This window comes from Schistocerca nitens, chromosome 2 (genome assembly GCF_023898315.1).
Source record: "Schistocerca nitens isolate TAMUIC-IGC-003100 chromosome 2, iqSchNite1.1, whole genome shotgun sequence".
NCBI classification, from domain to species: Eukaryota; Metazoa; Arthropoda; class Insecta; order Orthoptera; family Acrididae; genus Schistocerca; species Schistocerca nitens.
Genome location: NC_064615.1, coordinates 491212326 through 491229123, shown reverse-complemented (window position 1 = coordinate 491229123; position 16798 = coordinate 491212326). Strand labels below are relative to the sequence as shown.

The 16798-nt window shown below is 37.2% G+C and overlaps 1 protein-coding gene across 3 annotated transcripts in view; it reads right to left on the bottom strand.

Annotated features, from left to right (window-relative positions):
• The window catches only part of LOC126236441 (sorting nexin-14-like), a 233372-nt gene that overhangs the window by 174888 nt on the left and 41686 nt on the right, over window positions 1–16798 (bottom strand). For all 3 annotated transcript variants that reach the window (XM_049945754.1, XM_049945755.1, XM_049945756.1), the window contains 2 exons: window positions 2940–3071; window positions 528–805 (listed from right to left, as the gene is read on the bottom strand). In XM_049945754.1, coding sequence (XP_049801711.1) covers window positions 528–805; window positions 2940–3071 — 410 coding nt within the window. The remainder of the gene's footprint in view (window positions 1–527; window positions 806–2939; window positions 3072–16798) is intronic.

Genomic DNA, 16798 nt, shown 5'->3' with positions numbered 1-16798 from the left:
ATATTTTGTGGATGAAATGACAACCCCCCATGTTTTGACATATCTTCTGTGCTCTAATCAAATGATTAGCACATCTATGGTATGAGAAAAATAAAATCACAATTCATCATTCATAACATTCGTTATATGCATTTGAAATATTAATTAGTTTCTGATCTGTGCCTTGAGGCAGGCTTTACATGAAGGTCACTAAAGATAGAGCACCAGCTCAGTCTCACAAGTACAGGGAAATGAATATGGCATGGTCTTGCTGAAGGAATCATTCTGACATTCACCTAAATGGATTTACAGAAATGACTGTAAAACTTAAAATTATGATACTTAAGTTACAACAACAATATGGTGATCTGAGCTCCATTCCCCCTGAATATGAATTCAATATTGTTTCTGACTTTTGCCTTCATATCTAAAAGTACTCAGGTTGCACTGCTCTATCACTTGTCTGATGATAATATAGGTTGGAGGCCACATTGCATTATTGAAAAAAGGGAAGAGAGCATGCACAATAATAAATCAAACTGACACACCTGCAGTTAAGCTGCTGCTGCTGAACAAGTTGCGGTAAGAGCAAACATGTGAGTTGACGCAGGTACATGAGCTCAGCTTCTCTATTGTGCACTGCTGGGTGAAGACGTGGGCCCAAATAACGTAGAGCAGCACGTTCTAACACAGCTCTGTCTAGATCTTCCAATTTTCCACTTGTGGCCTGTGTTCCACCAGCTAGCCGAATACTACCTAGGAAATCATCTAGGTGACGCAATCCTACTGGCAGTAACTTGTATAGTATAACACGAGCAACATCCACCTGCCAAAAACACATATTTAAAAAAACTGTTACAGCTACAAAGGCCCAACCTTCAGTTGCACAACTCAGGTAAAAATATGCATTACAACGGAAAAATATTAAGAATATAATAAGTTAAGAAATGGTGACCCATTATTCCATGTTAAGTCACTTACTGCTAATGGATATTACACATTCAGAACCGAGCTGAAGTATTTTATAGTACACAAGAGTTTACACCCTCTATCTCCTTAAGTGCACAGAAATTTACATATTAATGTATGTGTTAATAAAGAACATTTTTTGGTGATATATAGCACTCCAAAGGAGTGGTGTGGCAATTAATTCTGATAGATGATGGATGTCTTCAAGATGGAACAGTGATAACATACATGTTTGAATGTGAATACTGTTTATGTGAGGTCCAGGGATCAATGACCTATTTTGAAGAGGTACAGAAGTCCTAAGGAGATATATAAATAATTTTGATGTTTGGTTATTATATAGGGTAAAGAGACAAATGAAATATTCTTTTAATATTAATGCTATGCTGAGAGTTAGGATGTCATGACTAACAGGGCTATTGATGTATTAACTTTAATGAAGTAAAAATTTCTAGTAAATATACTGTTTATTAATGGAAATGGAATTCTAATATTCCTTGAAAGAAGTTAATACTGTGGTACTGAGTTTCTTAGAAGCAATAACAGCCTTTCAAGAGGTCATGGTCAAGAATAAAATGATAGTACTGACCATAAATAAAACATGTTATGTTCCATCCATTTCATTGTACATGATTTAATTAATGATGATTTAATGTTGTTTCTTTGTTACCAGTTAGTTGCTCAACCATGGTTTTGTGTAACCTTTTTGTCACTGGACTGTGGCTTTGTGTAAACTTCATAGACTGCACAATTATTGCTGTAAGGAAATTCAATACTGCTACTCTAACTTCTCTTGACAGGTATACAAAGATAATTTGTATTTATAATCTGTAATTGTCCATAAATATATACATCAAATGGATAAGATCAAACTTCTGTCAAATCATAATGTCTGTGGTGTTGTCCGAAGAGCAAGGTGCCAAAGCAAGGTTGGTACCTCACAACACAACCACAAGAAAAATGAGCGACACTGGTGTAGCCACACCCAGAAAAAGTTCACTACGCCGTCGCAACAGCTCTTCTACTTAGGCTGAACACAGCACCGCTCAGCCCAGTCCATGATCATCAACTAAGAGGACAGCACTGTCTTCTAGTAAGCCACGTGTGTAGTCACTGTATTATACAGAACACTAAGTGCAAGTTATTGTGAAATGTACTCCGAGTGAGAGATTTGTATTTTGTCTGTATCAAGCGATATGTTAATGTTCAGATACAGTTGTGAATACTCATGACATTCCTGTGGCAGTGAATGTACAAAGTTAAGTTACTCTTTTTATCTATGTTGTAATAAAGTTAACTAGTTTTCTGTGTTATAGTATCCATTTGGTCTCCTCTCAGAGCAAGATAAAGAACCCACCTTTGTACTGATGAGCATATTTTCATCTGGTACACCACTGTCCAACACAAATTCTCTATACAGAAATCCATCCAATGAAAGAAAGAATATGAATGACACACTTCATTTTCTGATCAAAATCATAACTATTATCAAAAATTTACATTCTTGAAGGACTTCACTCTTTTCTGAAGTAGGCTGCCAATGTTAGGAGCTTCTATATTTACATCAATGCACATACTTTCTGTTATGGAGTTACTGCGATAGCTGTCCCATCTTGAAGACATGTCCATCGGCATGCTTCTCAACATGCAAATGAAATAACAGATCTGCACAGTATTTGCGCTCTCCTCTATGATAATTTATTTTATGATTTTCCTTCATGAGTAGTCATTTGTCAGTAATAATGGAGAGGGATAAATATCACTTCTGTGAGTGGCACGTAACACCACAAATAAAATTCTTAAAAGTGTAAATTCAGTTTAAAATGTAAAGGTGCACATTTGGTTGGATACATACACCTCTTTATTTTGGAATATAGGAGTAGAGAAGTAGGGTGTTAATAATTTTGGGAGATACTAAATACAGTTATATAGTTTTAATGAGTTTGAACATCCACAATCAGAATCTCGACTTGTGTTCAAGTCATACTTACCTGAAGTATTCTACGAAGTAATACTGATGAAGAATAGCGTATTGCATGTTTAAGCTCTTGAATGAAGCTCTCATCTGTTGACAATTCTTTATACCAGGCGTACACAAATTCCTGCAGAGTTCTGTCCAGAAACTAAGAAAAGGAAAAAAAGTAGCATGTTTTATTACTATGTTGGTGTTACTTTATTAATTTCAGTTCTATATGCATGAAAAACTCAAATACTTCAATTGTTGCTGTTAAGCTATACTAGGCATTAAACACAGGGACAGGGCATTACTTATTTTCACACAGTTCATCTCATGTTTTGATCAAACTGCTATTTTCTTTGTCTCGTTCTTTGTCTCTTATGGGGAAAAAATAGGAACAATGCCCACAAAAAAGAAGCTATTAAATAACACAACTGTAAACATAAACCTCAAAGATATATGTAGTCATGTTGTTGTCACATCATAGAGAAGGAGGTGAAATACGAATCTAGTCCACATTCTGCACAATTGTAGTTCAGACTCTCAGAATAAAAGGAGAGAATGGGACAAGGGTGTTTGGGGGAGAGACAGCAAGAGCAGAAAGCTATACAATAGATGTTCAGGTTATGAGCATGAAAGATTACATGAATGGCGAGACAAAACCACATGATAGGGAGAGGGTTTAAGTCATGTTTGACAAAAAAATTCAAATGTTTTGTGAAATTATGTGTCTAAAATTAAGAAATAAAACAGTTTAGAGAAACATTTGATGTGGCTTTGAATGATGCTCTAAATCATCTCCTTTTTATCAGGAAAAGCAAGAACAATGACGAGGACAGCACTCGTACTGGAGACATTACTTCTTGCACAACACATATTCTCTTTCCTGATATTTGAAGGATTCTCTATTCAAACATTTTTGAGACTGGAAACTGTTGGAACTTTTGTATACGTTCAGATATATGTGGTACAGGGCAACATAACAGCAAACTGCACAGTCTACATAAACTATCAGATAAATATGAACTGTTGTTGTTGTTGTTGTTGTTGTGGTCTTCAGTCCTGAGACTGGCTTGATGCAGCTCTCCATGCTACTCTATCCTGTGCAAGCTTCTTCATCTCCCAGTACCTACTGCAACCTACATCCTTCTGAATCTGCTTAGTGTATTCATCTCTTGGTCTCCCTCTACGATTTTTACCCTCCACGCTGCCCTCCAATGCTAAATTGGCGATCCCTTGATGCCTCAAAACATGTCCTACCAACCGATCCCTTCTTCTAGTCAAGTTGTGCCACAAACTTCTCTTCTTCCCAATCCTATTCAATACCTCCTCATTAGTTACGTGATCTACCCACCTTATCTTCAGCATTCTTCTGTAGCACCACATTTCGAAAGCTTCTATTCTCTTCTTGTCCAAACTATTTATCGTCCATGTTTCACTTCCATACGTGGCTACACTCCATACAAATACTTTCAGAAACGACTTCCTGACACTTAAATCTATACTCGATGTTAACAAATTTCTCTTCCTCAGAAACGATTTCCTTGCCATCGCCAGTCTACATCTTATATCCTCTCTACTTCGACCATCATCAGTTATTTTACTCCCTAAATAGCAAAACTCCTTTACTACTTTAAGTGTCTCATTTCCTAATCTAATCCCCTCAGCATCACCCGATTTAATTTGACTACATTCCATTATCCTCGTTTTGCTTTTGTTGATGTTCATCTTATATCCTCCCTTCAAGACACCATCCATTCCGTTCAACTGCTCTTCCAAGTCCTTTGCTGTCTCTGACAGAATTACAATGTCATCGGCGAACCTCAAAGTTTTTACTTCTTCTCCATGAATTTTAATACCTACTCCGAATTTTTCTTTTGTTTCCTTTACTGCTTGCTCAATATACAGATTGAATAACATCGGGGAGAGGCTACAACCCTGTCTCACTCCTTTCCCAACCACTACTTCCCTTTCATGCCCCTCGACTCTTATAACTGCCATCTGGTTTCTGTACAAATTGGAAATAGCCTTTCGCTCCTTGTATTTTACCCCTGCCACCTTCAGAATTTGAAAGAGAGTATTCCAGTTAACGTTGTCAAAAGCTTTCTCTAAGTCTACAAATGCTAGAAACGTAGGTTTGCCTTTTCTTAATCAATCTTCTAAGATAAGTCGTAAGGTTAGTATTGGCTCACGTGTTCCAACATTTCTACGGAATCCAAACTGATCTTCCCCGAGGTCAGCTTCTACCAGTTTTTCCATTCGTCTGTAAAGAATTCACGTTAGTATTTTGCAGCTGTGACTTATTAAACTGATAGTTCGGTAATTTTCACATCTGTCAACACCTGCTTTCTTTGGGATTGGAATTATTATATTCTTCTTGAAGTCTGTGGGTATTTCGCCTGTCTCATACATCTTGCTCACCAGATGGTAGAGTTTTGTCATGACTGGCTCTCCCAAGGCCATCAGTAGCTCTAATGGAATGTTGTCTACTCCCGGGGCCTTGTTTCGACTCAGGTCTTTCAGTGCTCTGTCAAACTCTTCACGCAGTATCTTATCTCCCATTTCATCTTCATCTACATCCTCTTCAATTTCCATAATATTGTCCTCAAGTACATCACCCTTGTATAAACCCTCTATATACTCCTTCCACCTTTCTGCCTTCCCTTCTTTGCTTAGAACTGGGTTGCCATCTGAGCTCTTGATATTCATACAAGTGGTTCTCTTTTCTCCAAAGGTCTCTTTAATTTTCCTGTAGGCAGTATCTATCTTACCCCTAGTGAAACAAGCCTCTACATCCATACATTTGTCCTCTAGCCATCCCTGCTTAGCCATTTTGCACTTCCTGTCGATCTCATTTTTGAGACGTTTGTATTCCTTTTTGCCTGCTTCATTTACTGCATTTTTATATTTTCTCCTTTCATCAATTAAATTCAATTTTTCTTCTGTTACCCAAGGATTTCTATTAGCCCTCATCTTTTTACCTACTTGATCCTCTGCTGAACTAGTACTCTTAAAAATTTTAAGGTTATAAGTTAAACACTTAACTTTAAATTCTTAATTGGTACCTCATTTGCTGTACATGATTTCAAGTATCATTCAAAGGCACATTATATGCTTCTCTATTCCAAGTTACTTCTTACTTTTTGGCATATGGTTTCAGAAAACATGTCCTTTTTTTCCATTTTCTTTTATTTTCCAGTTTTCTTCAGAAAGTGTGAAATACAACATATTCAAATACTGATCCTAATGCTATAATTCTTAAGGATGTATAGATCAAAAGAAAGCAGTAGTAGTTTCAATTTTGCTTTGATTTGATATTTATTGCGTTTTTCAACAAAAAAGAAAGAAATCCACAATTACAAAAGTGATGAGAAGTGGAACTCTCATAAGCTCTTCAAGCTCTTCAGACGGTCAACCTTCATCAAAGAATTGTCTGATCATATTGGTAGGAACTCCTTCCATTCTAAAGCGTTGCTCTGCATCAAACAGGGGAAGGCCTCTCGGACATGCCTTTGACAATTTCTGGGGAGGTGCAGTCATAGAACAGTCAACCTTTGTCAGTGAGTACAGGGTGCAGAAAAGTATTTTGACCATCAGACAAAAGAATTTGAATTTTTGTTGTTACAGAAACATAACTGAAATATTATGTATTGATGTCTTTATTCAAAATGAAGTGTAATTAAGAGAAAATTTATATGTTAATAAAATGTTTGGATTAACCATTCATCATGAAAACAATCAGATGACCATATTTCAGATTTCATTATGTCCTAAAAAGAAAAATGAGCACGCTCTTGTACACAGCCTTGCCATCAATTAATTAGCCAAAGTATGTCATAGCAAATGTTCAAACTGACCACTGTTTTCACACTGGCATAGCGCAATATAATTATAGCAGTAAATATTCAATTGTGATCCCTAGTTCCTACACTCAAATTCCTTCATTTTATGCCGTCTTTCTGCCTTACACTTTTGGTAAAATTGTATTTCTGCACCAAGAAGCAGCAGATAAAGAGTGAGACAGAGTGAATGAGAGAGAGAGAGAGAGAGAGAGAGAGAGAGAGACACTGGAGGCAAAGTAAGCCCTTGTCACTTGTGTGCAGTTATCGCTCAGCTCAATGTCAAAGGCAGATGATGTCATTGAATTTTTGTGCTGAATCTGTTCACGTAATTGACAGCTAATGGCTGAATAGCATAAAGATGTTTATCATTAGTTAAAATGTTAAGAAGATAATTGAAGTTAACGAGAACTTCAAGTGGTTGTTGAGCTTCGTGAAGCTGATCTTGCTGCATCCACTGAATCTCAACGCACCATTGACGAGATCAGCGCTACTGAAATAATTACCCTCAACATACCCCAAGCACTGACTGTGACGCTGATTTTCATTTCAGTCTTCCATAGCCATTGGTATTTTGTTCATGGCGATTTTTCGGTACTGGCTTTCTGTGTATTCTGACATTTCAGAGTACATGCTTATGGCACAAACTTTATGAACTTCTGCAGCCTGTTCTGCAAGTTGTTGCTTGTTCCAGCAATGCACTGTGCATTTGTTGGATAGTTATAAAGCAACTGCTTCACTCTCTCTGATTTCAAATAAACTTCTGATTTAATTCTGCTATAGAGAACGTCATTATCATCAGAAGCGAAGTTGCCTTTGCGAAGTTAGTTAAGCAAATCAGTGAAGACATTATCTTGCAGTCCCAAACTCTGAGTTCCACAAAATTGAAAAGGTGCCACAGATTAAAAATATGCTCATAAGACTCTGGCTGATCAATCACAGGTAACATTTCATGTGAATAAATCACTTATGTGCCATTTGCTGAATTGGATTATAATGGATGAACATCCATTATAATCCAATTTAGCAAATGGCACATAAGTGATTTAGTGTTGCTGGTCATTTTGAAGGGTAAAAACACAATGGCAAGTCATTCCATTTATGTTCTCAGTATCTACACCAGTTGGAGCACCGCGAAGAATGCTTTCAGCCTTGACAGCATTTGCAATTTGTATCAATTTGTGCAGTACTTTAGGCATGAAGCTTCTGCCAGTTCCACCACCTCCATAAATGAATAAATGTAGGGGTAGAACATCTGCACTATTCCTGTGCAAATCAATTTGACATTCAACAAGTTTGTGGATTTTTCTTTTCTTGCTTGCGAGTGCATGGCGCCTGAATGTTTGTTCATCGTACACTATGAATTCTGCTAGAACGCTGTACACAAAGCCCATACTAAATTCAGGCTCTGCCACAGTCATAACTTTGTTGACGTGACAATCTATGGCTCACAATATACTAAGAGCTTCATGAGCATTCAACAGCTCACAACACCTATTCTCAAGATCTTTTTTACCTGCATCAAGCAATGATGACTGCAAAGAATCTCTTTTTGAATCAAGTGCTTCCTGAGCACTCCTAAAAATGCAGCACTGTTGCTATATGCAAGATTTTCTCCGTTTCAAAAAAAAACAGTACAAAAGTAACTGTTTGTATGTAGTGTTTTAAGCACTGATGAAAGCTTTCTTTTCCAAATCTTCATTTTGCAATCTAAAAATCGTGATTTTGGCCCCTTCAGTGTGACCTGAAATATCAACCTCATCATCACTAGATTCTGTTTCATGGGGTCTACTAATGGCCACCTTTCATCCAATGTCAGATTCTAATGCATTTTGTCATTGACACTGCAGTACAGCACCAACAGAATACTAATCACTTCAGGCCACAAAAAGTAATTAGGCCTGATAGTGAGGAACCAGGGACGAAGTTTTAACCATCTGACAATTATGACAAAATTGCTTGATACATTTCTCCAATAACATAGATACGAATGCATATTCTTGAAATGAAGGCTCAGATCTGTGACCTTCACCACATTTGATGGTCCATAAAATGATATTAGTATTCACGCACTCTTCCTCTGCTCTTCTATGAGGACATACAAGTTATTCACTGAACCAGAATCTTTTATAACTAGCCACTGCAAGCTGCTAGAAATACTCATACAGGTATGTCATTACGGAAGTTTTGCGTTTTTCTGCAAATCCATTTCTACCACCTGGATAAAGATACCAGACATCATATTCTTCCGAATATTTTTGGCATGATGGACAGCAAGTTCTTTTCAGTTTTAAATTGCATGACAAACTGTTTTCTCCCTCTTTCTTCAAATACTTTGTTTATGAGTGTTGGCTGGAATTCTTTATTCACCAGCAGAACATGATGTCAATCACATTTCTGCCTTTGTCAGAACCAGGCATTCCAGACATTTGAGTATCTGTTTCAGTTTCAGCAGAGTCTGAAACAGCATCCCCATGAGCAGCTATTAGTGAAATACTTCAATTTTCCTTTACAACTAATTAAGTTTTTCTTAATCACCCTGATTCCTTTCAAGAATTTTCCCCCAAAACTACACCTTACACTGGCCCATTTGATACTCCATTCGTCAATTTCCCACTCTTCACTTGACTATGAAAATTTGGACTAAAATCAGTAATTTAAAAATTTTTAATTGCCTTGATTACATTCAACTCATTAAAACCTTTTTTGCAAAATTATACCCTACACTAGTCAACCCATTTGCTCATTTCCCATTCATCATTTGGCTGAATATGCAGACAAAACTAATGTAATTTATTATTAATGCAATGCAATTTATAGGGAGTTTTGTTTTCATTACAGTCCAACATTTGACCGAAAACAGTCTCACCACTGTTCAAACACTGGTATTAGTTTAAAAAAGAATAATAAGGAAAAGGTATTAAATGAAGCATGCTGATAATATGGATTGTGATCAAAAATTTTCAATTTTTTTTTTCTAAATAGTTAGCATTTCAAAACCTCATTGTTAAGAAACTAAATTAAAATAAAACAGCAGTTTTTATATGCTGTTACACTTCTAGTGCATCCAGTCAGTAGCAGTGTTACCACATTAGTGGCTTTCCAGTTAGAGACAAATTTTATGGAACACAAATTTCACTGTTGTAACTTTTGTAACAGGAGAAAAATTCTTCAGCCAACTCTATCTGTTCTTGAAGGCAAGTTATACTAAAAATCAGACATCAATGAGAGAGCTGCAGTAAATTATCTCCAACAGTTACATAGACAATCTAGTCAATATGATTGGCAACAAAGAGAACTGTCTTCTTAGATAGTGTAGAGGAGGAAATAGGAAAATGCGAGAGTAATTATGTAAGTTATAGTGAAGCATAAAGAAAGACAGGAAAATTTTTGTTACCAATGCAAAAAATGGTTGTTCAAAATGTGAGTGCAGCTAGCAGCAAACATTCAGTCATGAGCAGGAATATGCAGAAGATTTAATCTCAAACTCATATTGTAAGATGTATGCTTGGTACTGAACATACAAAGAAGAGAAATTTTTGTCTTTGTGATGGCACTTTTGAAGACAGTGTAAAGGGGCATCCTTCTCTAGCATTACTTTTCCTCAACCGTTGTAGTCGATATCAGAAATATTTTTCGAATTTTGGACAGGTCAATATTATATACGCTGCTTTTCTGAAAAGTTTCATATAATTTTATTCACACTATATTATATTTCAAGCTAAAATGTATGAAAAGGAATTACTTTATTTTCACTGTCACAATCGATATGTACTAGCTCTAAATGCACAGTTAAAAAATTTTTTTTTGAAACATTTGACATTACAAAATATTTAGTATGCTTAAAATTTCTATTATTAATTACATAATCTAGTATTGTTTATTATGTTTATTTCTGGATTCATCTATAAAATAATAATCTAAACTAATGGAAATTCATTTGTCAAGAAAAACTGTAAACCCTTTGGAATATTGTTATTACCGCAAAGTGGGCATGCTTCTGATGTAATCGGGTGCATTTTTGTATTTTGGACGAACAATGTAATTTCGGCTTTGTTAATGTGAAAATTCAATAGAGGGTGTGATATAGTAAAATGTGAGACAATAAATTATAGTAAAAACAAAATAAAGCTCATATTCATGAGAGTTGGAGGCCATAGACAGAAAATATAATGCAGATGCTCCACTCCCACCATGTAATTGGTGTAATCTCAATAATTTCAACTTTGCTGTCAAGTTATTGATATTATTTTTCCCATTTTATTTAGACAGCTTTTGCAGGCTTCTCTTCATGCATAACCAGCACACACATATTGGATGCTGACTGCCTGAACTACAAACAAATTGTTCACAGGCCAGGCTGCTACCTATCCTTTTCTAACAATGATACTGCACTTAAAGTCCACTACCAAAGCATTTCCAATTAGAGATTCATATCATTTCTCATGAGATCCAAGCACTCTGAGAACTGATCCCAAAGTTAATTTAATCTAAATACTTTGCCCCTTTTTTATTAAATTACCCAGTGTCTCAATATATCAATTGCATCCTTCAATGTACTGTGGTGCAGGCACCAAACTTCATTTGTTCTTAAAAGTGGAGAGCAAATTCCAGATCACATCTTCAGAGATGATTCAATGAACATGATGTTACTCTCAAGTACATATTCCATGTTAGTTAGTTACTTACTTACTTGTTCCATTGATCAATCTCACGGTGACGGTTATGATGCGGAATGTGCCAAGAGCATAAGAAAAGCACACATGAATTAAGAATTTTTTTTTTTTTAAGCTTAAAATTTTTAATAGCTACCCCATTCCACAAACAGCACAAAATGCATATATTATGCCTATAGCTTTATTTTTTCCTACTCAAGAATTCATCTATGGTATAGAAAGATTTGTCAAGGAGATATGATTTCAATTTATTTTTGAAACTATTACTGCAGTCTGTCAGACATTTTATTTCATCTGGTAATTTATCGAAAAGCTTTACAGCTGCTTATTTTACCCCTTTCTGTGTCAAAGATAGGTTAAGTAGAGGCCAGTGTAAGTCTTTCTTTCTTCTGGTATTATAATCATGAATGTCACTGTTGTTTTTAAACTGGTCCATGTTGCTGAGAACAAATTTCATTGCCGAGTAAATGTACTGCGAGTTGTTGTAAGAATTCCTAACCTTTTAAAAAGATGTGCGACTATGAGCCCCACACATTATTCTAAACACTTTCTTTTGAGCAGTGAATATTTCTACCATAAGTGTTGAGTTAGCCCAAAATATTATACTGTACGACATCAGAGAGTGAAATTATAAAAAGTATGTTTGCTTACTAATTTCGATATCCTCAAGATTAGCTGCTATTCTGGTTGCAAAAGTTGGCAACCTTAGCCACTTTAGGAGATCCAAAATATGAATTTTCCAGTTAAGATTCTCATCCATATGTACAGTCAAAAACTTAATATGCTCTACCCTGGCTACTAATTTCTGTTGATGCATTATATTTACTGAAGGTACTGAACTCCTTGCAGTAGAAAATTGGATGTACTGTGTTTTATCAAAGTTCAGAGCAAGCCCACTCGCAGAAAACCAGTCAATAACTTTTCCAAACACATTATTTGTATCATTTTCTGTTGGAGTTTCTTTTGCGGGATTAATAATGATGCTTACATCATCAGCAAACAATGTCAGTTTAGTTTCTTGTTTCACATAAGAAAGGCGGTCATTCACATACATCAAGAACACAAGGGAACCTATGATAGAACCCTGTGGAACACCTAATGTAATTTCACCCCATTTACATGAAGTGGCAAACCTTCTTAAATTAGATTTAAAATTTTCCCGGTGTACATATTGTTCCAAAGTATTTCGGGAAAACTGCCAGATGTTTATAACTTACCGCCACAATATTTCGGCAGAATCTTCTGGCCATCTTCAGGTGATACTGGCAAAAACACACTGAGCTCTGGTATTAACCCCCCCCCCCCCATTTATACCCTCTCACCACACATCATATGACAGCTTGTGAAATATGAACGTAGATGTAGAGTGAGGAGGCTGTCCACCATAAATGGAGCAAGCCATTGTAGCTCACATCTTCCACAATAAATAGGCATAAGCCAGTCAGACAGGAATGTGAAGTAAGAAATGGAAACCTTGTTAATGTTTGTTTGGACCAAAGTGAAGCACTGCCCAAAGCTGCAACTGACTTCTAAACTCTGCCTTTAGAACTTTATACATTCATGGTGAAGTAGCAGTCTGACTCTAGAGTGGTGTTTCAATCTAATTAACAAATGCCTTTCCAACAATATACTGGTCTAAATAAGATGGCTTCCAATTGTTGAACCAAACATCTCTTACCTACAGGGCCACTGACTGCTAATACCACTGTACAATGAACAGCATCTGTCTTGCAGCTGACTAGAGCTACCGATCTAAAAACCCAGTACCTCAGCCCACATGGTCTAAGTAAGGCTGGCATTATTGACATATAAAACAAGCTTGATTTAATGCATTTAGTGTCAGCAGTGGGATTGAGAGGCCATTTATGGGCATATGTGGGCATACTCATCAACATGGAGCATGGCTCTTACTATGGCAACAGAAGAACATCAGAAGCAGCAATATGTATGACACTGCTGCAAGAAAGAACTGCAGCACTGAGTGCACATGCTTGTTAATTATAGTTTCCCTTTTCCTTTGCAACAATTCGGTTGATTTTAGTGAGAATACCTGCAAGCACTGCAGCAGAGAAGTTTATGCTTAAGATACAACACAATATTAAATTTAATTTTAAATTTGTGGTAAGTTCCTATGGGAGCAAACTGCTGAGGTCATCGGTCCATAGGCTTACACACTACTTAAACTAACTTACGCTAAGGACAACACACGCACACACCCATGCCTGAGGGAGGACTCGAACCTCCGACGGGGGGAGCCACACGAACCGTGGCAAGGTGCCTCACACCGCATGGCTACCCCGTACGGCAACACAGCATTAACTTGATGGGGTTGCACAATTGTGTGGTGAAAACTTGGCTCTGCAGAATGAGCTAGAAAAGCTAAAAGCAGGTAAGGAGGTGGAAGTCTCAAACTGAAGTATTCCATAACCCTTGCCTTAAGATTTCAGTGGTTAAGGGGATGTTTTTCTTGTGCAGTAAGGGTTGAATTCCTGAATAAACTAAAGGAGGCAGCGTTCACTATCACAGCTTTTACAGAAATCAAAACAGTAATATAACCCTGGGATATAGTTTTGACAATAAAGTCGTATACTAAAGCTGCGAACAAATGTGTCACACAGAAAAAAATTGATACTGCACTCTGTAAGAAGTTTGGAAGTTTCAGCCACAGGAAACAAGAATGATAAAGTTGATCTTCCCAACCAATACATAAAATGGAGATCTATTGTTAAAGAGGCATGGGAGCCCTTAGAAAACTGGGCAAAACCCTCCATAAATGAAACTACCAAACAAAGGACAGTGCTGCTATGATATCAAAATTCTGTATTGCTAGCCAAGTAAAAGGCAGGAAATTTAAATTTTGATTGGGTACTGGGTGGTAAATATATGTTTTTACTCATATGATATATAAGGCTGCTACTGTGACCTCCCACATTGTAACATATATGGAATCAGAGGACACAGAATGAATACAGTAAGTTCAGCATTAATGGTTCCCAAAACTGGCAGATGAATTTCCCAGTTATGGATGGATATCTCTCTCAATGCTGACAACAGATATAATACTACTCTCATGATAGATTTTCTGTCAGTAGATCATAATTTAATTGAGCTGAATCACTCATATCATAGAATTAGTTGAGGGAAGGCTCAATCAGGTTCTGCAGCCAAAATTACAAAAATGTCCCACGCACTCCAGAAGGCAATAGGAAAACCAAATAATAAATGAACATGATCCCAGAGACTCAGTTCCCATAACAGGATTCAGCAAAAGAACAGGAAAAAACACACAGAAAATGTGTAGAATGAATGTTAGAATTGAAGCCAGCCAATGTAAGTTTTTTGTAGAACTTTTGCCAGAGAATGAGGATCTGAATAAGACACAGTAGTTTGTAGCACACAGAATATCTTAAGCCCAAGAAGGGGGCACAAATTTCATGGTGCCGATCAGTGTTGATAATTGTAGTGAAGCAGATGTAAAACTACCTCATGGGAGAGGCATGGGAGCCCTTAGAAAACTGGGCAAAACCCTCCATAAATGAAACTACCAAAGAAAGAAAAGAAAAAGATGAACCAGAGGTTGATGTAGACTGTAATGGTAGCACTCCCTCAAAATGGGGGAAGGCATGGAAAGAAAAAGGAGAAACCACATGCTCTCGCACAGACCACACACACAATTTCGTATGCTTTAAGAGCACACATGAATGAGTGATATATTAAGATGTTTATGTCCTTGTGTGATTTATGATGTCATGATAATTCAGGGATTGTTATGACACAAAGAATGTGGGACAACAGGAGCACAGCTTTTTTTGTTATGCTGTGGGGAATATAGTTATGGGCTTTATTTGTAGATAATGGAGCTAGATCAAGGAAAGTGAATCAATATAGCTTCTTTTGTCGAGGTAACATCACAAGCAAAAATGACCGTGGGGTGCCTCACAGTTCTGGCAGTGCTGTGCCTCAACAGCTGCAAAAGGGTGAGTGCATTGCAGGACCAACCAATGGAGGAAGTAGTACTCTTATTTAGGCAGAGAGACATCATCCTAACCAGCCACCACTAAATATTAAAACTAACTCACAATGCATGGGAAGTGAGAACAAGGTACAGGGGCAGGATGAGGCTTCCTCGGAGCTGCAGCTTAGGAACAGGAAAAAGGGAGTATTGGTGAGACACAGGGAGAGTACCAAATACTGTATGTCTCCTATGAACATCTCTGAGAGCAACTGCAGCAAGCTGTGGATTTGCTGCCACACACATTGCAATGAAAGAAGTAGGGGTAGTTAGATACGGGATGTAGTTTACTGAAAATAGTATTTGGCACCAGAAACACAGATGACACACAGGGAACTCAATGACACTCAAAGTGCAGGGGAATGTACTAATGCTTTGATAGAATGGCACATGGCAAACTAACAGATCTAGGGCAAGGAGTTCTGAATGACACCAGAATGCTGCAAGGGTAACAGCAGAACTAATGTGTTATGTAGAAACTGGCACCAGTACAGTGAACTGGGATTTAGATACAATGTAGATCCAGTTAGACCTACTGAATACCAGGTTAGCTGTAGTGAGACTTTCATGAACACTGGCCGACAGTGTAGGGGAAGCCTGGTTTGAGATAGCAGAATTACAGGAAGCTATACACCATACAGTGCATTGTCAGTTAACACCTATACTGCTGTCACCAAACAGTTTCTGGCTGGCCTGTGTAAGATGCAAACAGATACATTGGAATTTGTTACTCCTCTGGACAAGAAAGCCTTAACATTATTCTACCATCTCATGACAGTAAAGGACCCGTTCCCAGTAGCAAACACCATTCTCAGTATAACTACTACATAATTCACCCATACCTGGTGAGATAGGAGTCTGGGCAAAGATGTCCAAGTCAGAAAAATTAAGTTTCGCCAGGAGCAGTATATTGGTAAATGGTATAAGTTCTGATATTTTACGGCCAACTTTACATCTTCCAGCTACCATAGCAGAAGCTATGACAAACAGAACACATTATCTATGATGCTGGCCTGACAAACATTTAGATAAACTTAGTGCTCAAAATCTGAGTTCTCTACACAGTGCCTTAGAACCCAACTTCCTTAACTCTCTGGACAAATTCATAGCAGCACAGAAAGGATGTATTTGTGCTGAGCAAATGCTTTAGCAAATGCAACAATATCTTGATGAATACAACCACAAAGTCATGGTAATAAACTTATAAGTATTGGGTACAAGATTAGTTTGGACTTTCATCTGGGCGGCTTACATCAATTAAAGACAGGGAAGTTCCCACCCTGTTAACTGCCTGATAACTGAGTACTGACTGAGTGGGCCACCCTTAGCAAATAATTATTGATTAAGTATACCAGCCCATCCACTG